This window comes from Maniola hyperantus, chromosome 8 (assembly GCF_902806685.2).
Source record: "Maniola hyperantus chromosome 8, iAphHyp1.2, whole genome shotgun sequence".
NCBI lineage: Eukaryota > Metazoa > Arthropoda > Insecta > Lepidoptera > Nymphalidae > Maniola > Maniola hyperantus.
In genome coordinates, this window is record NC_048543.1 from 14,883,112 (window position 1) to 14,907,355 (window position 24,244).

Sequence of the window (24,244 nt, forward strand, 5' to 3'; positions counted from 1 at the left end):
AAGACTTCTGACATGATTGTGCCCGGTCCTGACCACCCCATTGTTTGGCACTAGAGACGGCAAAGATTTTTTTATTGCGTGATAGGCTTGCGCTTGATGACAATTAAAAAAATGCAATGATGAGTTTTAGGTTGGAGCGCATTTGCCTAGGAGATGTCTATTAATTTAGGTTATACGTGGCAGGAAACATGGACGCCGGATGCGCACTCCATGCCTTAGCGGTTCGTATAAGAAACGTTGAGCGAAACGTTGTCCTGGAAAGTCAAAGAGTTCTCACGGGGTTTTTAGAAACCTGAATCCACGTCAATTAAATCACTGGCAATAATCTAGTTAAAACAAACCGGTGAAAAACTCTCGTGGATTTTTTTTACCTAATCTATTAATTTAAATAGATTTATAATAGACCATATATGAACTACCATCTTTATCCTTTAGGTCGATCTAGAAAACGACCTGCTACGAATAATGTACGAGTCGCAAGTGCCTCTACTGGAGAACGAAGAGCTTTTCATAACGCTGCAGACCTCGCAGCGAACCTCCCTCGAAGTGAAGGAGGCCCTCATCACGTCGCAGGACACGGAGAAAGAGATCGACACTGCTAGACAGGTCTGTAACTTGTACATTATAGTTTTTGCATTTCACGAAGACGAGTGGCTCATGCTTATGTTTAAGTCGTGTCAGTATAAGTAAGGTACACTAAATATGTGCGTTTGCGAGCGCTTGCTCGTGACTGATTGGTCCGACATGCACGCACAAGTAAAATCCACTCGCCTTCGTGAATTACGAGAACTGTAATAGTTCTTCTATCATTGCTTTGCTATCGAAAGTGGCGCCGTCATAGTAGGTACTTTACATAATATGACAGGGTGTTTGGGCTAAATTAAAATTGCTCTTTTACAGAAATAACAGATTCGCAATTAGGAGATAAACCAACAAACAAATGATATTGAATTGATAATATGGGTAGTAACGCACTGGCATGATAACATTTTGATACATAAATGGGGTTATTCAAGGGGCGGACCAACAAATTCCTAAAAGGCCGGCAACGCATCGGCGGTTCCTCCGGTGCTGCAAATGTTCAACGGCGGTAATCACTTAACATCAGGTGACCCGCCTGCTCGTTTGCTCACTATCTCTATTAAAAAAAAACATAAAATCAATTGCTGTTATTGCAGGGCTATGTCCCCGTAGCAGTTCGTGCCTCAGTGCTATTCTTCGCACTTAACGACCTGTCTCGTATCGACCCAATGTACCAGTTCTCGTTGGATGCCTACATCGATCTGTTCACGTACTCCATCGACCGCAGCCCCAAGAGCGGCGAGCTGGAAGATAGGATCAACAACCTGAACGAGTTTCACACCTTCGCTGTATACAAGTGAGTAATTCTCTATGTTGTATAGAAGCAGGCGTTACTTTGCGGAAGTCCATGATATACAATGAATCGAAAGCTTAATTTGCTATAATCCGCTGAAACAGGTCGAATCTGTATGGTGCAACATGCAGCATGCGAAATGTACCGCCCGCCCTCCCACTGCTAGACATGCGGGAAAAAGCAGCCACCAGGCAAGCAATACGCACCACCACCACGCAGCACCACACAAATCCCAAAACACACTCGACGCACGTTTCGCTTCGACACCAGAGCATCCTCAGGAGATGTAGACCTTACAATCCGCCAATTGTGCGTGTTGCACCATACAGATTCGACCTGTTTCAGCGGATCATAGCAAATTAAGTTTTTGTTCATTGTAGAAATTTTCTAGTCTAGCTTATAGGTTTGATGGCTCATTTATTCCTATATCCAAACGAAGGAATATCACAACGCTGGTCTTCCGCAATCAATTAAGTACTAGCCACAAGCGTGAATTTTTACCGTAAAGAGGCGTCCTGCTGCCTGGTGTGGCTCTCTTCAGAGGGTTGGATTTTAGGCCTTTCGTTGTCGGAATAACTGTTGATTTACAGGCATAACGCTTAACTGAGTAGGTTCCTGAGGTAGTGAGTCGCCAACTTGTGACAACTGTCACCCCTCCCGCAGCGCTCCACTACCGCAGGATTCTCCTCACTTATGCGCTATAAAATATTCCTAACCTATAAAATATACTAGCTGATGCCCGCAATTTCGTCCGAGTGGATTTAGGTTTTTAGCAATCCCGTCGGAACTCTTATATTTTCCGCGATAAGAAGTAGCCTATGTCACTTTCCAGGTCTTAAACTATACTCATCAATCACTTGAAAAGAGCAACCGCCGAGTTTCTTGCTGGTTCTTGGTAGGAACGGCATTCCGAACCAGTGGTAAATTAAAACTAGTTGACGATTCAAAAGCACTTGTAAAAGTTTACTTGAATATATTTTATATTCTATTGTATTCATGCAAAAAATCATGTCGATCCGTTGCTTCGTTGCGACGTGATTGAAGGACAAACCAACAAACAAACACATTTTAACATTTATAATAGGGGTAGTCATTCAGCCGAGTGTAATATTCCAGGAACACGTGTCGAGCATTGTTCGAGCGGCACAAGCTCCTGCTGTCGTTCCACATGGTGTCGCGCATCCTGTTCCAGCAGGGCAAGATGAGCTCCCAAGAGTACATGTTCCTGCTCAAGGGCGGTGTAGTGCTCGACCGCTCCGAGCAGCCCGACAACCCCACAAGTCTGTCCTCTGTGTTATCCCATCCATTTATCCGCTCATCCATCCCTTTTTATATTACCCCCTGCACTTATCTATCCATCTGTTCATTCATTCATCTATCCATCATCCATTCGTCACCGATCCTCTGCAGATGGCAGTTCTTCGGGCAGTGAGTTGTTTACATATTTTGTCAGTAACTAGACAAGCTCTGTTACTTTCTAGACAAGCTACGCAAAATAAGCACTGGAATATGGGCCTGGAGCACCGTAGAGACGTACGCTCTCTATGCGTGTTCTATCGCCTTTATAATGGGGAGTGCTCTAAGGAGCTTTTTGATCTCATTCCACCCTCCTTTTTTTTCAAACCGCACCGCGCGCCACCGTAAGCTTATCCTTTTCTCTAGAAAGTCGGTTATATTTATAGTATATTAGGGGTGATATCCTAAGGGTAACCGGAGTCTGGAGAGAGGGTTACGTGAAATTTCTGTGCCCCATCCTCTCTCTCCCTCTCAGTAAATGAATAAAAAACAGGGTTCACCGTCAATTCTATATAGTGCATGAGAAAGGTTTCGCCTCTCCCGTGTCTTCTTAGAACGATTTTAGTCTATTAGAGAACAGAAGTAGATTTCAATCTAAGAGTGAACAGACTTTAGACATGGCAGTTGACACATAGAGCAAATGGAGCGAGTCTTTTCTCAAAATTCACACATTATACATTCAATTGAGGTTCTAATCGTCAAGATTGACTTAAGATGTATATTTTGGCAGACTGGCTGCCGGAAGACTGCTGGGACAATATTACTGAGATGGATAAGCTGCCGGGTTTCCATGGCATCACGGATGGCTTCGAAACCTTCTCCAAGGATTGGAAGGAGTGGTACTTGCATCCTGAACCGGAAACACAACCGCTTATTGGTATGACATGAATTACCAATTCTGTATCTTTGTCTCTTTCTCCCTCCTCTTCCGTGCTATCCCCTTTCCCCCAATTATTCAAATCGGCGTCCCTTTCTCTCTGCCCCCCCCCCTCGTCCTTCTTCCGAGCTCTTCCCTTTCCCCCCCGGTTCCCTCCACTATGCTCTCTAATAGAGACTTCACGACTGACTGCGACTCCTATTTCGTCTGTCCACCTTGTCTGCCAACTGGCACTGCCAACGATACGCTTTTCGGTGTGAGGTCGCCATTCCAGCACCTTAGGGCACCAATTATTATCAGTTCTTCGAACTATGCCTCTTCAGCTTCGCAACCCATCATTATATTAAAAAAAAATCGTTTTATAAACCATATCGAATGCATTGGTTTTTGTTTTCTTTCTCCAGGTGATTGGAACGATGTCTGCAACGAGTTCCAGCGCATCCTGTTCGTGCGCTCGTTGCGGATAGACCGTGTTTCTGCGTGCATCACTACGTACATCGTCAACGTGCTGGGACCCCGTTATGTGGAACCACCCGTGCTTGATATTAAGGTATACATTCATACTAATGATTTTAAGCTTATTTCGTGGTTTACCGACATTTTTTAATGTAGATAACGGGTACATACTGTTAGAATCTGTACCATATACTCTTTGGTCTATTATTGTCTGTGGTACTTGTTGGAAAATGGTGAAAAATGTAAAGACGTTATTGTAGAAAATATAAGGAAGATTTAAGTGAAACGTGGTTTAATTTATACAAACAATGAATGTGAGATGCGTGGGGGTCTAACAGCCTAAATCCATGCTAACACGTAGATAATTCTTAAACATACCATGATTAATTTTGTTTTTATTTTTCGACATTTCAACCCATTTGTACGGGTCGTGGTCACGACGGGACTGCGGTACTGCGAGAGATGAAGTTCGAGCTGTCAAGGGCAGTAGCGAATTCAACTAACTTCGACCAGTCAAGCGCTAACTTTTATTTGAATAAAAAAGCATATTTTTCCAAGACTCTGTTTTATTGGCTGTTTTCGTAAATCCAGGCAGCCTGGGAGGAATCAACATGGAAAACCTCCCTCCTGTTCGTGCTGTCGCCTGGAGTGGACCCGACGTCCGCTCTCATCCAACTCGCGACCGACGTGAAGATGTTCGATAAGTTCCAGACCCTTAGTCTGGGGCAGGGCCAGGCTCCTACCGCTGCCAAGTAAGGATAACTAATAAGGAATATGCGTGTGGTGTAAATTTACTGTATTTTTTCCTCCCCGAATCTTTATTGTCCTGACATTAAATCGCAACCATTATTTTTTTATTTAGTTCACTTTTGATTGTATAAATTATTAATTAAAAATTGCAAAATTTACATTTGGTCGAAACGGAACGCAACGTGACGATTCATGTTTTAAAATTTTTCTTCTATAGTAATACTGTCACGTGACAGGTGACTGACGTGAATCGTGACGTCATACGGAACCCTCGTTGCGCGAGCCTGACTCGCACTTGGTCGGGTTTTTTCCGTTACAAATTATCCATTTCAGTCACAATTTTCTGTGTTTCAACCCAGGATGTTAGCTCACGGCATGAAAGAGGGCGGTTGGGTGTTTCTCGCCAACTGCCACTTGGCTTGTGTGTGGCTCGGCGCGCTCCGAGGCTTGGACAACCCGCGCATACACCCGCGTTTCCGACTCTGGCTCTCCTCCATGCCTGATGAAAAGTTCCCTCTCAACGTCCTCCAGAGGTCTATTAAGATGACTACTGAACCACCTCAGGTAAGTTGGCATCGTGATATGCCAAACCAAGAAGTCCAAACACTTAAAACATGCCATCCCACTGCCTGAAAACTGTCTGTCTCATTTACACAAAATATAGACGCAACTATTTTTTTCAATGATCACATTCTTATTATGTACAAAACAAAATAACTCATTAGTCATTATAATATTGAATAGTGAAAATTTTGGGCAGGGTTTAAAAGGCAACCTGGTCCGTCTGTACGCAAACCTGAACGAGGATAAGTTCGACGAGGCGACGCCTAAATACCGCAAACTGCTGTTCTGCGTATCCTTCTTCCATTGCTCGCTGATCGCAAGGAAACGGTTCCGGCAGCTTGGGTACAATGCTGTATACAGTTTCAATGATTCTGACTTTGAGGTAAGGCTTTAACCATTCTAGTTGACTACCTTCCGGGCTCAAATCAATTTGGGAATTTATAATTTCTAAATAGACTTAGGGCTGGTCTTGTGGGACGTAACAGCTGTGCCTAGTTAGAAGCGAATTTAGAGCCTCGATAGCTCAACGGTTAAAGGAGCGGACTGAAATCCGGAAGGTCGCCGGTTCAAACCCCACCCGTTGTACTATTGTCGTACCTACTCCTAACACAAGCTTTACGCTTAGTTGGAGGGGAAAGGGGAATATTAGTCAGCATAATACACTTGGCTACTAATATTCTTTAAAAAAAATTGTAACATTTTCTAAAGTCATATTTTGTCAAGAGAAATACTGCCATCTTCTCTAGGTGTCAAACACAGCAAACTTTCCAAGATTTACAGCCGTATATCAAGATTCACCTGATTACAAACCTATTAAATTTTAATTTTTTCAAGCTAGTTGCTTAATAAGTGATAGAACTCCTTTACAGGTGTCAGATAACTTGCTAGCGAACTATCTAGAAGAATACGAGGAGGTGCCATGGGACGCACTCCGCTACTTATTCGCCATCATCAACTACGGAGGTCACATCACCGACGACTGGGACAAGCGCGTGCTCATCGCTTATATCAACCAGTTCTTCTGTGAAGAGGCGCTCGATGTACCGTTTTACAGGTATCTTAGTTTTGTTCAGAGAAGATATTATAGGTCTAGGATAACTGAGACGGTTCCTAAGGCAGCTTTGTCAATAGTGGTGCGAGAAAGTGATGGCGACTTCAGACGATATACATGGACCAACGAATTTAACCAACCAATTTTATTGGAGATTGGTGGTGGTGGAAGGTGATTTTTCTATCCACAAATTAAAAGATCGCAATTTGTAAACAGTGTTTACAGAGGGTAAGGGAGGCATCAATTCGATGCAGGTTGGTTCACTGCTTTGTTGAGAATTAATGAAGAAAACTACCAAACAGGGAAACTCGTTTGTTGCGTATCTGATCTTGACGATTTTAGCACGAAAATAGGTTGCATCCTGGCAACGGCATAGGTTGCTTTTTAATCCCAGAAAATCAAATCGTTTTCACGCGGGATTTTTAAATCCACGTTGCGAGCATCAACTACATTATATTTGGGTTAATTTCATATTTCAATCATCATCAACATAGGTTCCTCCTTCCAGGGACATCCCAACTTAGTCCTATCCCGGAGATAGGACATAGGGACAAAGGATGCCCCTACGTCCTATCTCGACATAGGGGCATCCTTTGTCGAGCACAGGCTTAACCTAATGAGTCACACTACACCCTGTTCTCAGCCTTCTCCATCCTGTTGCTTACCGCCCCTATATATCGTCAGTCCATCATGTAGGCAAGCACCCCACACACCTCAAATGAATCTTTGTCTCTTAGACTTTCGAGTATCCCCGCCTACCACATCCCACGGGACGGCAGTCTGGAATCATACCGCGACTTTCTGGACCTTCTGCCGGGGTACGAGCGCGCAGAATCCGTGGGCCAACACGCCTCGGCTGACGTCGCCGCTTTGGCACAGGTAACCGTGATAATGAAATCCTTTTAATCCGTGGACCGAGGCTAAGGCCTAATTGCATCACAGATGGTAAAAGTTAAATTACGGTTTGTTTGAATATGAGGCCAAGAAATCACGAATGTAACCGCCCTTTACCGATGCTTGGGACGTCTCGATATCCTTGGGGTACCCGTCCAGGACTCCACAGATCTGCGTCAATTTTAAGTACAGTTGACGGTTGTAATGGAATATCGTGCCAAAAATGATGAATTCGCACCACACCGAATCATGAGCGAAAAACGTATTCGATCTGAATGTTCGTTGCAGAAGTACGTCTGATAAACGGAAGTTTTTTTTGCTTTTGACGTAGTTGGCACTATAGGCGCACGTTCAGAAATTGTGAAGGTCCATTGGTTCAATAATTTCAAATTGAATTTAGAAAATATGGACAATTTAAATAATTTGTGATTGCGGTAAGGTAAAAGGTCTTGGCTGAATCCAGCGACGCCCTGCGACTCGTCTGATGTCATCCGTCCACCTAGTGGGGGGTCTTCCAACGCTGCGTCTTCCAGTGCGAGGTCGCCATTCCAGCACCTTGGGACCCCAACGTCTATCGGTTTTACGAACTATGTGCCCTGCCCCTTGCCACTTCAGCTTCGCAACCCATTGAGCTATGTCGGTTACTCTAGTTCTCCTAAAGATCTCCTTCAAGCTTGTGCTCGCGACTTCGTCCGCGTGGACTACACAAATTTCAAACCCCTATTTCACCCCCTTAGGGGTTGAATTTTCAAAAATCGTTTCTTAACGGATGCCTACGTCATAATAGCTATCTGCATGCCAAATTTCAGGCCAATCCGTCCAGCAGTTTGAGCTGTGCGTTGATAGAGCAGTCAGTCAGTGAGTCACCTTTTCCTTTAACATATTTCGATTTGATCACGTAGAGAAACTCCAAGCATAGCTCTTTCCATCGCCCGCTGAGTGACTGTGAGCTTTCTTATGAGGCCCATAGTTAGGGACCTGTCATTTACAGCTATATTTTCAGTAAAATCCAAGGCTTCCTCGACAAATAATTCAAGCTTACAGTACGTGTCAGAGAGTAATGTACTTCGGCCTTCAGAATGACATTTCGGCTTTGTAGAGCGTTGTCTCTGTCACTCACACCTATATGACGTTTTGTCAGTCTCAACGACTGCTATCTCCTTCTAAAGGTTGATGTACTCTATTTTTGTGCACAGGACGCGCGAATAATGTGTTCGACTCTGTTCGCGCTCGCGTCCACTGGAGGCGGCGGTGGGGGTGGGGGAGAAGACCAAAAGGTATTCCTTGAATCTTTTCTTCAAAATCTAATAATCACTATACCTACTCTGATTTTTAATTCGGTGGAATTCTGACGTTGTCGTTTTTATACATCAGCGGAGTTATTTGTATGAAAAACAGTGTGACCACCACCTGAAGTTCGATTTTACCCCAAATTACATTAAATCCCTATCAATATAAAAAGCCCTAAGACTTAACTTCGCACTTAAATAGGGTGCAATCTTTAACAGTGGAAAGTGGAAACTGGCAGCAATGTGATCGGTTGATTTGAGGATGTAATCTTGACTTATATGTTGAGCATTAATTCTAAGTTTATTTTTAGTTCCTTTTAATTTTAATCATCTTGATGTGCCTAAAAGTACACGCTTAGATTATGATTCAGGATTTTTTAAGACATTGTTTCACAAAAACCTTCTTCTTTACGAAAATAACATAAAATCGGCCAAATCGGTTGATTTGTTCTAAAGTGATGATTTTACATACCTGCGGCAGTTGATTTATGTATGAGTACATATTTAAAGTTTTCTTCTTTGTGGGAATTGTTTTATCTCTGGTAACATTAAGAAACGTCATAATTCCACGGATTTAAAAATCCGACTATAGTCTGTTGTTGGTTTTGGTTGCTTTATAAATGTCAAACTACCGCTCATATTTGTGATAAATAAGGTATCATTGATCAGTACCCTTATTATAAATGCGAACGTGTATTTGTTTGTTGGTTTGTCCTTCAATCACGCCACAACGGAGCAACGGATCAATGCGATGTATTGCATAGGTATAGGCTACTTTTTATCCCGGAAAATCAACGAGTTCCCACGGGAATTTCAAACCTAAATCCACGCGAACCAAGTCGCGGGCATCAGCTAGTGTGTTAAAATCACTACCCATTATATTATAAATGCGAAAGTGTGTTTGTTTGTTGGTTTAGTGGTTTGTCCTTCAATAACGTCGTGATTTTTTGCATGGGTATAGTGACATAGGCTACTTTTTATCCCGGAAAATTAATGTGTTCCCACGGAATTTTTAAAACCTAACTCCATGCGGACGAAGTCGCGGGGATCAGTTAGTATAATAAATAAATATAAATAATCCTAATCCTAATAATAAATGTGAAAGTGTGGATGTTTGGATGTTTGTTACTCAATCATGCAAAACCGCTGAACGGATTTGGATGAAATTTGGAATGGAAATAGATTACCCTGAATTAACACATAGGTGAACATACATATCACAAATTTCGTGTAAGCGAACAACTGGCAGTAAGCGAAACCGTGGCCTCTAGGTCAAGGCGTCGGGCGCGAAACCCACAAGACGCAGGTTCGAATCCTGCCGGTGCCGCAATTTTTGATATGTATTTAAAAATTATTTGGAACTTTTTTCAATATGCCTGCCATATTTCCGGTAACGTTTCAACCCTCTTGCTCTCGTGAATTCCACCAGGTGGACGAGCTAGCAGCGGAGATGCTGTCCAAGTTGCCGAGTCGCATCGACATGGAGACCACGGAGCGGATGATGGGGCCAGAGATCGTGATGCCGATGTGCGTCTCCTTGCTGCAGGAGATTGGCTACTACAACACCCTGATCTCCGGAATCATTGCCGGACTTAGGGTATAGTCGAATTTTTAATTAAATCTCATTTTTTGACGTTTCCAATGCTACCAGATTTTTAAGAAACTCAAATATGCGGGGGGCATAAAAAATTGCCTACTGAGTTGACACAGAAGCTACGGGTAACTTTAGAAACGTGTCTAACATTTTGAGTCGATGGTTCAATAGAATTAATAGTATAAAATGTATAAAAAAACACAATCACCTTCCGTAAATTTTGGAATAACATCTAAGACTACTAAACTACTCTATAGCGATATTAGGAATAGCGGTTTAGGCTGTGGTTTGATATATAAGTCAGTCAGTCAGTCAGTCACCTTTTCTTTTTACATATTTAGATTTTCTGAATTTCAGGAACTCCGGCGTGCGATCGAAGGCTTGGTGGTGATGTCAGAGATGCTAGAGATTATGTACAACTGTATATTTGAGGGAAGGGTGCCATCTTTCTGGCAAAAAGGTAAGAGTTTCTTAAGAAAAAATCCGGCCAAGTGCGAGTCCGACTCGCGCACCCAGGGTTCGCCGTACTAGTTGTATTTTTTCGATATTTTTCACGATAAATCAAAAATCATTAGGCATAAAAATAAACAAAAATCAGTTTTAGAATGTACAGGCAAAGCCCTTTCATATGATACCCCACTTTTGTATTTTGTATTTTGTATTTATTTCGATTTAGACTCATTACAAGCGCTTACGAAAGTCAGATCGGCATAGAACAATACAATAATAAAATGATTGTACAAAATATGGCATAAAAATTATTAAGTTACTCAAGCACCTTGTCGTATTTGGTAATAAAATGTCATAAATGCACTATAAAAAAGAAAAAGATAGGTACTCAAGCAAGTACATAATCTTCATGTCAACTTGGTATAGTTATCTTACTTTGCTAATTATTTGCTTATGAACACATTTTAATTTTTTTCGTGACGTACCCACAAATTCAAGGTTTTCGGTTTCGGATTTATTCCTTTACTTGTGACCGAGCAATGTCAAATGAGCTCAGCAGCTATCATTCAGTGTTAGACACTGAGTTAGCTGGCATTCTTGCTAGATGCATGTGCATTTCCCATTGGACTATGAATATGAGCGTCAGCGGTTCGTATCAGAAACTTTGTGCAAAAGCATAAAAATGTCGTACAATACAGCTCGTCCCTCGATGAAGCCGCTGGGCGCGTGGTGTCGGGAACTGTACCTGCGCGGGGCGCACTTGAGCGCGTGGGCCAACGCCCCTCGATCTCCCCCTACCTTGTGCTGGCTGCCCTCTCTGGTCGCCCCCACTGGCTTCCTCACCGCTGTTATGCAGGTATTTATGTCGTACAATACAGCTCGTCCCTCGATGAAGCCGCTGGGCGCGTGGTGTCGGGAACTGTACCTGCGCGGGGCGCACTTGAGCGCGTGGGCCAACGCCCCTCGATCTCCCCCTACCTTGTGCTGGCTGCCCTCTCTGGTCGCCCCCACTGGCTTCCTCACCGCTGTTATGCAGGTATTTATGTCGTACAATACAGCTCGTCCCTCGATGAAGCCGCTGGGCGCGTGGTGTCGGGAACTGTACCTGCGCGGGGCGCACTTGAGCGCGTGGGCCAACGCCCCTCGATCTCCCCCTACCTTGTGCTGGCTGCCCTCTCTGGTCGCCCCCACTGGCTTCCTCACCGCTGTTATGCAGGTATTTATGTCGTACAATACAGCTCGTCCCTCGATGAAGCCGCTGGGCGCGTGGTGTCGGGAACTGTACCTGCGCGGGGCGCACTTGAGCGCGTGGGCCAACGCCCCTCGATCTCCCCCTACCTTGTGCTGGCTGCCCTCTCTGGTCGCCCCCACTGGCTTCCTCACCGCTGTTATGCAGGTATTTATGTCGTACAATACAGCTCGTCCCTCGATGAAGCCGCTGGGCGCGTGGTGTCGGGAACTGTACCTGCGCGGGGCGCACTTGAGCGCGTGGGCCAACGCCCCTCGATCTCCCCCTACCTTGTGCTGGCTGCCCTCTCTGGTCGCCCCCACTGGCTTCCTCACCGCTGTTATGCAGGTATTTATACATCGACTGTTTAACTTAACTGTTTTTAAGTAATACGCAATCGGGATATGAGGCTTCCCCCGCCTCATATCGCCCCGCACACCCACACGTCACTCGTGCTATCCCGCATCGGGTATGCGGGGCGTTTCCACTCCATGGTACTCTTTGTTGCAGACAACTGCCCGAGGTGAGGGCTGGCCCATCGACACGTTGTGTTGGGAGTTCACCGTGATGCCGCTTGAGGAAAATGCTTTTGTGCGCCCGCCGAGGGATGGAGGCGTTTATATAAGGTCAATAACATTTATTTTTTTCGTGAAAAAGTCGCTGATCCTCTTGAATTCCAGAACATCTTATTTAGAACTAGATAAAAATCCCGTAGGAACTCTTCTTGGATTCTTTTTTTACCTATTCTACTCCCTTTATAACTTCTTGCAATGCCAAGGATCATTGGTAGAGATCTCTCAGTGTGCTTCCCTGTCCAATTTTACTCTCTTTTTCTCTTTACTGTAAATGTTTTTGGTCCAAATGTTTTTTTTAGCCTATGTTTATTCGGGAATCAGGTATTTCAGGAACAGTCAGGCTGGACTTACGGGGCATTACACCGAATGGGCCCTAAAGATCTGCATTGACTAGGTATATCATACTTTCTAGTTTCTGCAAATAAAATTAACTTTACGCTTATTTATTTTTTACATGGCTTAACGACAAACGGGTATATGGTACATACCATGATTTTTACGATGATTTTGATTGATATTTCGGCGCAGTTGCACGAATCGTGGCCATGACGGGACTGCGGTGCTGCGAGAAATGAAGTTCGACCTGTCATGTATCGAACTACCCTCTTTCTTGTTCTTTTCGCTGGGACTTCACGAGCTGTCCAGCAAAATACAGTCACAACGTCACTATTAACTTTGGGTGTCGTCAAATGAACTTGTACTCTTTATCCTCAGAGGCTTATTCCTGGAGGGCGCGAGTTGGTTTCGCAAGGAAGGCTACCTGCAGGAGCCGTTGCCGATGCAACTTGTCTTCCCCCTAACACCCATACACTTTAAGCCCATCCGAGCCACCGGCCGACGACTGAAAAGTAACTATTTTACGGTTTATATTAATACTGATGATGATGCCCGCAAGTTGTCTTCTCTTCCGAAATCACTCAGTGCTTGATGACATAATCAGTGCGTGTTGCCAGTGATGACATATGGATCCGAGACATGGTCGCTAACTATTACCCTCAGCTCAGATTCACTCAGCGGGCGATGGAGAGAGCTTGTGCGGAGTTTCTCTACGTGATCAGAATTGAGGAGAATTAGAGTAACCTACATGACTCACCAGGTTGTGAAGCTGAAGAGGCCAATTAAAAAAGGGCCGCCATAGAAATTAAAACAATAAGTGAATATTTTTTGTATAGTACGCTACAGGTTAAGATCACAATCGGCGTGAGAACCCGACAGACCAGCACAGCCCCCGTGCTAACCCGGTGCGGGGCGTCCCCCCGATTTCCCCGATTGCCATCTCGACATGTCGCGACCTAATCCTATCCTGAAAAATCCTATTACAATGTAAAGGATTATTTAAATGATAAGCAAGCTTGGGAATGAGTTGCTTAACGACTTTGTGGTAGTTCTAATAAGTTTTAATAATTTTGAAAAGTGGTGATAATAAAAATAATACCCGGCTGAGTTTGTTGTGGGCTCTTCTCAGACCTGGGCGCTTTTGGAACCCTCGTAGCTTTAGTTTTAAGTTTGCGTTATAATTATCACCACTATATCTTACAAATCTAACACCATACCAGACAATCAATGAGAGTAATTTATTACCTATTTTGAATAAATCATTTGACTTTTACTTTATGCGATGGTACGGAACCTTTCGTGTGCGAGTCCAACTCGCACTTGACCGATTTAGATTGCGAGGTCTAAAACACTGAACATGACGTTTACCCCACAGATCGTTACATCTGCCCGTGCTACTACTACCCCTTACGTAAGGGCGCGTTCGTGGTGGCCGTGGACCTCCCCGCCGGCAAGCAGACCCCCGACTTCTGGGTCAAGCGGGGCACTGCGCTGCTTTGCACCCTCGACACATAGGAGCAGTGGCGTGCAGGTCATAGAGGCATAAATGCACTGCTTACCCAGTTGTAATAGCTCAATGCAAATTTTACATTATGACCTGCCAGTAAACAGGTGCATACCTAACTAATGCTTACCCTGGTTTCAAACCCTGTGCACGCCACTGCATAGGAGGTTTGTTGTTGTCTGATGTTAGCTTTATCTAAAGATTAATAAATAGTTATAAAGAACTTGTGGTTTTTATTTATGAACCTACCTGATGCTCGCGACTTCGTCCACGTGGATTTAGGTTTTTATTTATTTATTTATTTTTATACCAGCTTATGCTCGCTACTTCGTTCGCGTGGACTACACAAAATTCAAACCCCTATTTCACTTCTTTAGGGTGTGAATTTTCAAAAATCCTTTTTTAGTGGATGCATACGTCATAATAGCTATCTGCATGCCAAATTTCAGCCCGATCCGTCCAGCTAGGTGATTCTCTAACTCAGTGTCTAACACTAAATGATAGCCACCGAGGTTGGTTAGTTCTACATTGCTGCTTCACTGAGTGATATTAAAATGTTTTTTCGTAGAAAACCTTCAACGGATTAAAAAATGAGCGCCGTGCCTATCATTCAGTGTTAGAAACTGAGTTAGCGAATCACCCTGCAGTAGTTTGGTCTGTGCCTTGATAGATCAGGTCAGCCAGTCAGTCACCTTTTCCTTTTATATATTTAGATTAACTGCACACACAGACTACCTATAGACACCTAATAGCCGGACACCCGCAATTGCCAAGCTTAGGCAATTGGGTATTTGACTACATCAAAAATAAATTATTTCTCAGTGATTATTAAATAGAGGGTCTTCCAAAATGCGTAAAATCCACGTCCTTTGTTGGTTTTGTGATAACCATTTTAAATTATCGATTAAACTAAAAAAAGCACGTCAAATGATTGTGACGTCACATACCGGTATTTCATACGTTTGATAAAAAGTTAATGATTTGACTAGTTGTCAAATACCGTATTGCGTAACATAAAAGTCGGCCCACGCCCGTTCGGTACCCTCATTCAGCACATTGTCTTGATTACGTGACTTGAGTCCACAGTACCTTTGATACACAGTAGAAATAAAAACTAGACATAGAACTACAGAGCATGCAAAGGCAGTCTTGTCGTTTATAGTCGACGCATTTTAAACTGACCCGTCGAGTTATCTGTATGTTTCGCTCGTACTTACCAACGACCTGTAAGTGCGAGCGAAACAGACAGATAACTCGACGACTCAGTTTAAAATGCGTCTACTATAGGTGGTGATCTCTTCTGGATAACTTCTGTTAAATGTTGTTTAAGCCCTATTGCATGTTGGAAATCTTAGATTATTCGGGATAAATTGTACGATTGTCTGAATAAACCAAAAAAAAATGCATAAGTGAACTAACAATGTGAATGCACCATTTTTGTCCCAGTAATCTATCTTTTACAAAAAATACATTGGTTTTAAAAAAAAAACTTTATTTACAACTTACATCTAATTTATTTTTATAAGTAAGTACGCGTAAATCTGATATTAATAATAACGAATACAAATATTATTATGCATTTACCTTAAAAGATAGCAAGGAAAACATTTATTGATATTATTAAATTAACTTCATCAAAACGAGCTCATGTGTTTATTGAGTTTTTTATTTATAAAACATTTAACTAATATGGCACTTATACAATAGTGACTGTTTACAATATATAAAGTATATTTCAGAGAATGTATTTGTATGTTAGTAGGTACATATATCATAAATATTATATTACCTAGTCTATATCTATTAATGTAATGCCATACCTACATCAGCAAACTAAACTTCATAAACCCAAATTTCATGGAATAGATACAATAAATGGGGAATTTTACATAATATAGGCAGTGGCGTGCAGCTCATAGAGGCATAAACGCACTGCTTACCCTTATTGTAATAAATCAATGCTTATTTTTCATTTTAACCTGCCGTGTAATAAGTTCATACCTAAATGCATACCCTGGCTTGAACTCCTGTGCACGCCACTGAATATAGGTACTGTCTGTCTGTCAAGAAACCTACAGGGTACTTCCCGTTGACCTAGAATCATGAAATTTGGCAGGTAAGTAGATCTTATAGCTGACATTTGGAGAAAAATCTGAAAACCGTGAATTTAGGGTTAGATCACAAAAAAAAAATTAAATTGTGGTCATGAACTAATAATTAGTATTTTCAACTTTCGAAGTGAGTGACTATATCAAATGGGGTATCATATGAAAGGTCTTCACCTGTACATTCCAAAACAGATTTTTATTTATTTTTATGCATCATAGCTTTTGAATTATCGTGCAAAATTTCGAAAAATACGACTGTAGTACGGAACCCTCATTGCGCGAGCCTGACTCGCACTTGGCCGGTTTTTTAATATATTAGTAATCTAAATGCATAATTACCACATCCACCCACTTACGGTTGAAATTAATAATTAATCAATCTAACAATATCTGCCGTTGAGTTATTTAGTGTACCTTTAGTAAAATCGCATTAGATAGCATATAGCTCGATCCGCCTTTGGTGTTAGAGGTGTTTCGGTAGCTTATGCAGTGCTAGCAGAAGCTAGCAGCTATAGAAATAGATGAGCTGAGTAATTAGCCGTAGATTCGAGTTTGCAATGAGTTCCATCGCGCATTGGCCTTAAAAAAAGATAAAGTTATTTTATAACGTTGTTAGATATTTCTCAAAAATTGTAGTGTTTTTGACTTATAACTTATAAACTATAGATAGATTGATTCATAACTGCGGACGCTTACGATTTATTTTTGTACAAACAATAAATTTAATAAAAAAAAATTAAAGTTAATAAGTTGACTTGAAATTAGTCGGTAAAATACACATAGGTATAAGTCCCGCAAATTGCTAATACACGTGGCCGCCATTTTAGTGACGTCAGCACTAGACTGAAGTTTCGAGCTGATGGTATATTTTATTTCGGCTGACGTCAAAATGACGTCATTTGGATGTTAATGAGACATGGTTCCAGCGCAATAGAAATTTGTGGGACTTATAGTTAGATTTGTTTTTGTAATTCTCTCTCGGGCTATGATAAATTAAATCAATAATACATTTTTTCCTTTATACCTACTTAACTAAGGACTTGATCTCTTTTACAATAAAGTTACGTACTCTGACTTATTACTATTATATTAGACATCCTCGTAGAAATAATAACAATGGACGACGGAAACTGCCTGACAGGACGTCACACTAAAATATGCTCGCATACGATTTTTTATTTAAACCATGTCCAGGAGCCGTTACAGTTCTTGCAATTCACGAAGGCTAGTGAACTTTACTTGTGGTAACGTCGTTTACACGGTCATTGCGTATGTGTGCGTGCATGTCGGACCAATCAGTCGCGAGCATAGCGCTGTCAAACGCACACATTTAGTGTACCTTACGTATACCGATACGACTTAAACACAAGCATGAGTCAGTGGCCTTCGTGAAATGCAAGAACTATACCAAAATACCGTTATGATAAAATCGTTATCGTGTGTGAGCTAAATGGCACTTTTTGCGTCTTTGTAGAGTGAGCCTTCTTCTATGCCTGGAAGCTACTATTAGGTATTCTGTGGCAGATCTCTCAGGTGACCCCTTAGATGGTCCCTTAGTCGCTTAGTTCAGACTTTGTCCTGGTACCTCCTCGAGTGGAACCTCCTCTTTACTCGTCTGGAAGGACACCTCCCCGCGCTCCTCTCGTAGCCCCCGTATTCACAGCTGGGGAGAGAACAGTCCCCCTGAGCGACACATACTCTGTCCCGCAGCCCGAAGTGCTCTTTCCCCCGTGCTAGAGAGAGACAGTCGCGTTTCCGCGTGGTTTCCGGCCAGTCGCAGATGCAGGAGCATATGCCGTCTTTGATGCGGTTTCGGAAGAGCGCTGGACATGTACACCTGCATTCAAAAACAGATGTTTAATTTTCAGTTTTTCCAGACTTAGGGTGGTTACGCACTCATCCGATCCGAGTCCGTGAAAATACGTTCCGAAGTAGTCATAGAATGGTATGGTAGCTTATGACATATGACGTAGATATTTTTTATATCCGTATTTCACAGTACCATAAAACATTGCTACCTTCCCATGATTCTAGGTCAACGAAAAGTACCCCATAAAATTTGATTCCCTTGACAGACTCGACAGACAGACAGACAACGAAGTGATCCTACAAGGGTTCTTTTTATCTGGAGACACAGAACCCTATTAATTAGTTTTTAATCTAAATATATAAAAGGAAAAGGTGGCTGGACTCAACTACTGGACGGATCGGACTGAAATTTGTCACGCAGATGGCAATATGACGTAGGCATCCACTAAGAAAGGATTTTTGAAAATTCAACCCCTAAGGGGGTGAAATAGGGGTTTGAAATTTGTGTAGTCCACGCGGATGTAGTCGCGAGCATAAACCAGTTATCTATACAATGCCAACAAGTCTCTTTTCATTAAGCACATCATAAATGTTGTTGTATGTCTCTTTCCCTCCTCGTTTAGACAGGAGCTTCTCCGTCGTCTCATCTCAAAAAAAAATCACGCAGTATTGTCTTACCTTCGCAACTGAGGTGGTGAAGTCTGCGCCTCATCTCTCTCCAACTTGGGCTCCTCAGTTGGCGCTCTCCAGTCATTCTGTCTCTCTCTGATACTCTCTCTTCTGGCCAATATTTCGTCTCTCCTCTCCTCTCTAAAGTCTATCTTAGTGCGGGCCGTGCTGTCTATGGAGTCTCGGTAGATGCAGCTACATCTGGTGTGATTGAAGAAGAGCATGCGAGCGACTGTAAGGGTGCGATTGGGTTTTCCTAGCTGAAAAAAAAAAAATTATCAGTACTAAAGTAAATAAGAAAGCTCAGAGTCACTTAGGGGGTGATGGTGATCAAATCAGAAATGAGGAGACCCCGTAGAACCAAAGTATAGGAGTTCACCTATACTGAAAGCTGAAATACAATGGGCTGGTTATACCTAAAGTTCGAAAAGCCGATGGGCGTTGGGGTCCCAACGTGCTCGCGCCGAAAAGTGCAGCATTGGAAGACCCTTACTAAGTGGACAGACGACATCAGACAAGAAACCTATGTCCAACAGTGGACGTTTATCGATTGATTATGATGATGAAAGTAAATGAGAAGGAACCTAATTTTATTCGGTAGTGAGTGAGTAGGCCAAAACCCTTCTCACTTTGAGAAGGAGACCCGTGCTCTGTATTGAGCCGGCAATGGGTTGATCATGATGATGATGAGGTGTGCAAAGTACTCACATAGACCGGAATGGCGACGTATTTGCCATCGATCGGCGCGCACTCCTGCCGCTCGTCTTTGCAGCAGCAGGCGTCAGGCGCGCAGCGGTGCAGCTTCACACAGGGCGGCATGTAACTGGGGAAAGATAAATATAGTTTTATTGGCTCGTATATGCTGAGTTGAGAATCTGGTGAGTTGCGAATCTGGAGAACTGCTCATGAGGGTAAATATAAATACAATAGTAAAGCGTGCGCTGTGGTCTTTTCCTCATAAGGGAGATCTCCCACCGAGCGGTTGGTCGTGCTCGGTAGCGCCAGCTGGGCTGACGGTTGTTGCAGAAAACTCTCTTACTGCGAGTACTGTCGACGGTACATTTGTTCGGGACTACGTCATGAAATGTTATGGATTGAATAGCGCCATCTAGTTGCATCTGTAGCAACCGCCACAAGCTCATTGGTTAGTTCGCGCATCTTCCTCAGTAATTCGCTGGGCTTCTGGTCACCCAGTTCTAGGCCGCTGATGAGTTTTGAAAGTAGACTTTTCGTAAACGGTGAGCAGCCTAGCCTTGATTGCTTCATATTTCCCCGTTTCCGGCGGGTTGTATAACAAATCTGTCACATGCTGTAGAAGCTAACTTGTCATCAAACAAAAAAGCAGATAGGTAAGCTGGTGAATACTTACACAGTGTCAGCTGCCGGCGCCAGGTTCCGCAGGTACAGCCAGCGCGGCTGCGGCACGAGGCAGTCGTTAGAGCGGAACACCTCGCCGACGTTCTTGAACGCTGTCCTGCGAAGAGACATCTTCTCCTTTGGCGTGGCATTAGCTGAAAGAGAACAGATTCTGCATTTGAAATATAGAAATTCGAGGAGGACCTCGACTCATGCAACTGTAGAGCGATTGTCTAAAATCTGCATCAATCATTATTACAATCTCAATATTGTTCTGATTGGCTGAATTTGTGCGATTCTTGTTGCAACAATGCATTGTAGCCAATAGTGAGCGAGCGTTAACCAATCAGAGATGCTTGCGATTGTGACATTGTAACAGTCATTCTCCCGCAATCGCGCAGCTGAGTCGAAATATCGACAGTTAAAAATCGCCTAATTAATCGTGGTATGTACCCGTTTTATACACTACAATAAGCCATCTTGTGATATTACCACAACACGCTATTTACCAAGATTTCTTTTGGGTTGCTTTCTAAGAAAGAAGAGAATGTAAGTATTTATTTGTTGTTGGTGTCACAGATATAAACAAAGCAGGTACAAATGTAACATTTTCATCTGTGACACCACCCCAAATGGGTGTAAAGCTCAGCATAATGTCTTGCATCATATTATGCGTTTAAATAAATAAATAAATAAAATAAAATAAAAATCTTTTTTATTCGTATAAACTTTTACAAGCACTTACGAATAGTCGAATGCATCTACCACTGGTTCGGAATGCCTGAACACGAGAGGACATATTGTGACGTTGTAAATTTTGAACTACTAACTAGCGTTTCGCTTTTAATAAAAATCAATTTTGTTCAAAGTATGTTGGTGCCACCTAGCATCAAGGTGCAGAACTACGCGTGGGTCGATGTTCAGAGTTCATTCGAGCCACAATAGATGGCGTTTGCTTCGTTGTCAATTGTCGTAAAAATAAAACAAAATAATTAAATAAAACCATAATATCATTTGTTTATTGTTAAGTCATTAACAAAACGGTTCTTATAATATATCCTTAGGTTCCGCAAATATTCAAAAATGAATTGGCTTCATGATCAAACTAAATGAGAGCGGCCACACTCGGGTTGCGTCTGGCAACACCGATTGGTGAGATTTAGAATTTTTCTGGAGTCAACATGTGAAGACGAATTTTTTCGTTCCAGGAAAATCTCACTCCTTTTCGCCCATGGCTTCGCCTGGGAAAATACAATAGTTATAAATTTAGTCATCCTAACGTATTTAAATGTTTCATCAATTATGGTGAGTGAAAAATCAAGTAATGTGGATTCGACAAAATGGCGGTTTGGTTAGAGAAAATCCTAATTTCATGATTTCCCTTTCAGTTCCAGTTATTTTACCTTCCCAAATAAATGAGGATAATGGGTTGTGGGTGGACTCCTGAAAACCATTGGTGGCCAGGAGTTCAATAGGGTTTCCGTTTGCGTTTCCGTTTGCGTTTCCGTTTTTAGTTTTCGGTTTTCGTATTTCGCTTTCGTTTTCCGTATTTATTTCTTTTGTACATTCACGTTGGCAACTTAATTCTATGGATAAGACTTGGTGAAAATCTTTGTAATGAAACATTTCGGTTGTGAAGAATCAAGTTAAATCGAGTTTTGGGAGCTTGGCCGATGCCGTCCAGCTACCTTGCAGTCTTCGCACCTACAAGTAAGCAAATGTTTGTATCCTGGAACAGTTTAGTGAACCTTCTTAGTGTATGTGTACAGTAAGAACCCTGTCTTTACTACTGAGCTTTTATTTTGAAACAATTTTATGAATTTTACTGTGTCATTGTCTATTCCATGCCAATGGCATCTTAAATTTAAAACATAGATTTTATGTACTATCTACCTAAGGCATTCTAATGTATCTAAATTAAGTCTTGGCATTAAGCTAGAATAACTAAGCATTATTAGCCATCATTATGTATTAAGCGACCCCGGTAAAAGTTACATTAAAAACAATTTTGCCTAACATCTAGCAAATTTCATTTATAACACCTCATATACATTACAAGGGAGTCGACGGCTAGCTTCTATTCTTTACTAGGTAGATAGATCAAGTAAGTAAAATTATTTTTTTTTTCCTCTAATCTTTGTAAGGTGGTAGATTATTCCGTATCCGGGTATATTTCTATTCCGCCCAATTTACCACCCTTACAAATGGCGCCCGAACGTTTTTTATATAGTTATTTCTGTATATTTTGAGAAATTTTGTGAATTTTATGAAATGTACTCCGCTGATTGTACAATTTTCTAAGTAGTGACACATTGCAAAGAGCACTAAGCTGTTTTTATGGTTCACTAACTAAATAATAACTAATAGTTAGAAATTTTGTTTGATAGTTTAAGTAATTTTCTGAGTATAGTCCAACATTTGTTTTTTCTTATTTAATTAACACATTATAAATGGTGCTTATGCCGTTCAATTATGTTATTTGACTTACCTTGGAGGTGTATAAGTGAATGTTTGCCTTCAGTTTAGTAATAAACATTGCTTAACTGAGTTGTTGTTGGGTATTGCTTTCAATAGTAAGTACATCTTATGTTTGAAAATTCCGGTAACTTAGTATAATTAAAGTTTTGAAACGCTATGTGCTGTTAACTAGTTACACACATACATTTATAAATACTAAGAGTTACAACTTGTGAAACTAAATATATAAACTATATTCAGAGATTACATTAAGTTCAAGTAGGAAGTTATGAACAATTTTTTTTTCAGTGACTTGATACTTCATTATTTTGTTGAAATTTTGTTTAGAGCTGTGTTAAGGTTATGATAAAAGCTACTTCACACACAAAACATGTTAAGTTTAATTGAATGCTGGTAGTTTAAAGTGACATTTAGAAACAGATTTTGTTGTATTTTAGGTTATGTGTTAAAAGTGTAAAGTAACAGTCATCAAACCATTGCACAATCTCTTTGTTTTTTTTGAAAGATAATATGCTAGTCAGAGTTCATTGCAACTTTGTTGCCTGTTTACTTTTGTAATTGTAAAGGTTGTAACACACTGTGTACTCATAAAGGTGATACTGCACCTTACAATCATTTATTCAATTTTGGGAAGTTTATTTTGTTATATTTTGTTTACTATAGTAATAATATGTGCTTGTATTATTAACAATATTTTGGAATAGGAACATAATTGATAAAATAGTTAGGATAGACTTAAGAATATTGTTTTTGTTGTGTATTTTGCTTGTGTATATTTAATAGTTTAAATAACTTCTTTTGTGTTTGTGTTTAACCAATTTGTATAAGGCTAAACATAGACAGTTACACAAGCTCGATATTTTGTTAAATGTGTTTTGACTTAACACAATGGAACAGACTTTTGCCCAGTTTCATTCACTTTTGAAGGACGAATTGTGTTATGAGGTATCCATTCGTTCCGAAACTCCAGCACCTACAGTGCTAGGTTTAAAGAAACAGTTAAAACAATTAATTCAGGAAATTCCTTCTGAATCAATTTTAGAGACGGATTTCACTTCTGAAAGTGAGTTAGGGGTTATTACTAAAAAACTTCAAGACTTAGAAGATTTATTAAAAAAGTGTTCTGACACTAAAGATAGACATGCCCTCTGTAGGTCTAAAGCTTTAGCTTCACATTTGTACTTTAGAATTTTGAGAATACAGTGTTCCGAACTCAGCTTAATAAGTAGGAAGAGTGAATTACATACAAAGTTGCAGAGTTTGATTTCCAGATTAGATGCTGACAATGAGTCGTCTCACGACGAATCACTGGATTCCGAGAGTACCGCCGTTGACTGCACTGGTGATAAAAATGTTGCCAAGTGGAAGTTAAATTTCAACGGACAGGGTGATCCGCGCAGTTTCATCGAACGCGTTGAGGAATATAAAAGATCTTATGGCGTTTCAGATGGAAAATTATTTGTTTCTGCATTTCATCTTTTTACAGGCCGAGCATTGTTATGGTACAGAGGCAACAAATGTCAAGTTTCGTCTTGGTCAGAATTGAAAACTTTATTTTTAGAGGAATTTGATGCAGTAGATTATG

The 24,244-nt window shown here is 41.4% G+C and overlaps 2 protein-coding genes across 2 annotated transcripts in view; one reads left to right on the plus strand and one right to left on the minus strand.

Annotated features, from left to right (window-relative positions):
- The window catches only part of kl-2 (dynein heavy chain 2, axonemal kl-2), a 75,796-nt gene extending 61,370 nt beyond the window's left edge, over positions 1 to 14,426 (plus strand). Inside the window, exons 65-81 of the mRNA XM_069500113.1 lie at positions 436 to 606; positions 1,179 to 1,378; positions 2,492 to 2,655; positions 3,402 to 3,548; positions 3,953 to 4,098; positions 4,596 to 4,756; positions 5,114 to 5,318; positions 5,515 to 5,700; positions 6,188 to 6,372; positions 7,107 to 7,248; positions 8,460 to 8,540; positions 9,982 to 10,149; positions 10,504 to 10,606; positions 11,295 to 12,172; positions 12,335 to 12,450; positions 13,114 to 13,247; positions 14,111 to 14,426. Coding sequence (XP_069356214.1) covers positions 436 to 606; positions 1,179 to 1,378; positions 2,492 to 2,655; positions 3,402 to 3,548; positions 3,953 to 4,098; positions 4,596 to 4,756; positions 5,114 to 5,318; positions 5,515 to 5,700; positions 6,188 to 6,372; positions 7,107 to 7,248; positions 8,460 to 8,540; positions 9,982 to 10,149; positions 10,504 to 10,606; positions 11,295 to 12,172; positions 12,335 to 12,450; positions 13,114 to 13,247; positions 14,111 to 14,250 — 3,327 coding nt within the window. The 3' untranslated portion in view covers positions 14,251 to 14,426. The remainder of the gene's footprint in view (positions 1 to 435; positions 607 to 1,178; positions 1,379 to 2,491; positions 2,656 to 3,401; positions 3,549 to 3,952; positions 4,099 to 4,595; positions 4,757 to 5,113; positions 5,319 to 5,514; positions 5,701 to 6,187; positions 6,373 to 7,106; positions 7,249 to 8,459; positions 8,541 to 9,981; positions 10,150 to 10,503; positions 10,607 to 11,294; positions 12,173 to 12,334; positions 12,451 to 13,113; positions 13,248 to 14,110) is intronic.
- Positions 14,427 to 15,756: 1,330 nt separating this feature from the next.
- LOC117984348 (uncharacterized) overlaps positions 15,757 to 24,244 on the minus strand; it is a 45,835-nt gene continuing 37,347 nt past the window's right edge. The window contains exons 3-6 of the mRNA XM_034970971.2: positions 20,195 to 20,336; positions 19,534 to 19,648; positions 18,835 to 19,085; positions 15,757 to 18,184 (exon numbers count right to left, since the gene is read on the minus strand). Coding sequence (XP_034826862.1) covers positions 17,914 to 18,184; positions 18,835 to 19,085; positions 19,534 to 19,648; positions 20,195 to 20,336 — 779 coding nt within the window. The 3' untranslated portion in view covers positions 15,757 to 17,913. The remainder of the gene's footprint in view (positions 18,185 to 18,834; positions 19,086 to 19,533; positions 19,649 to 20,194; positions 20,337 to 24,244) is intronic.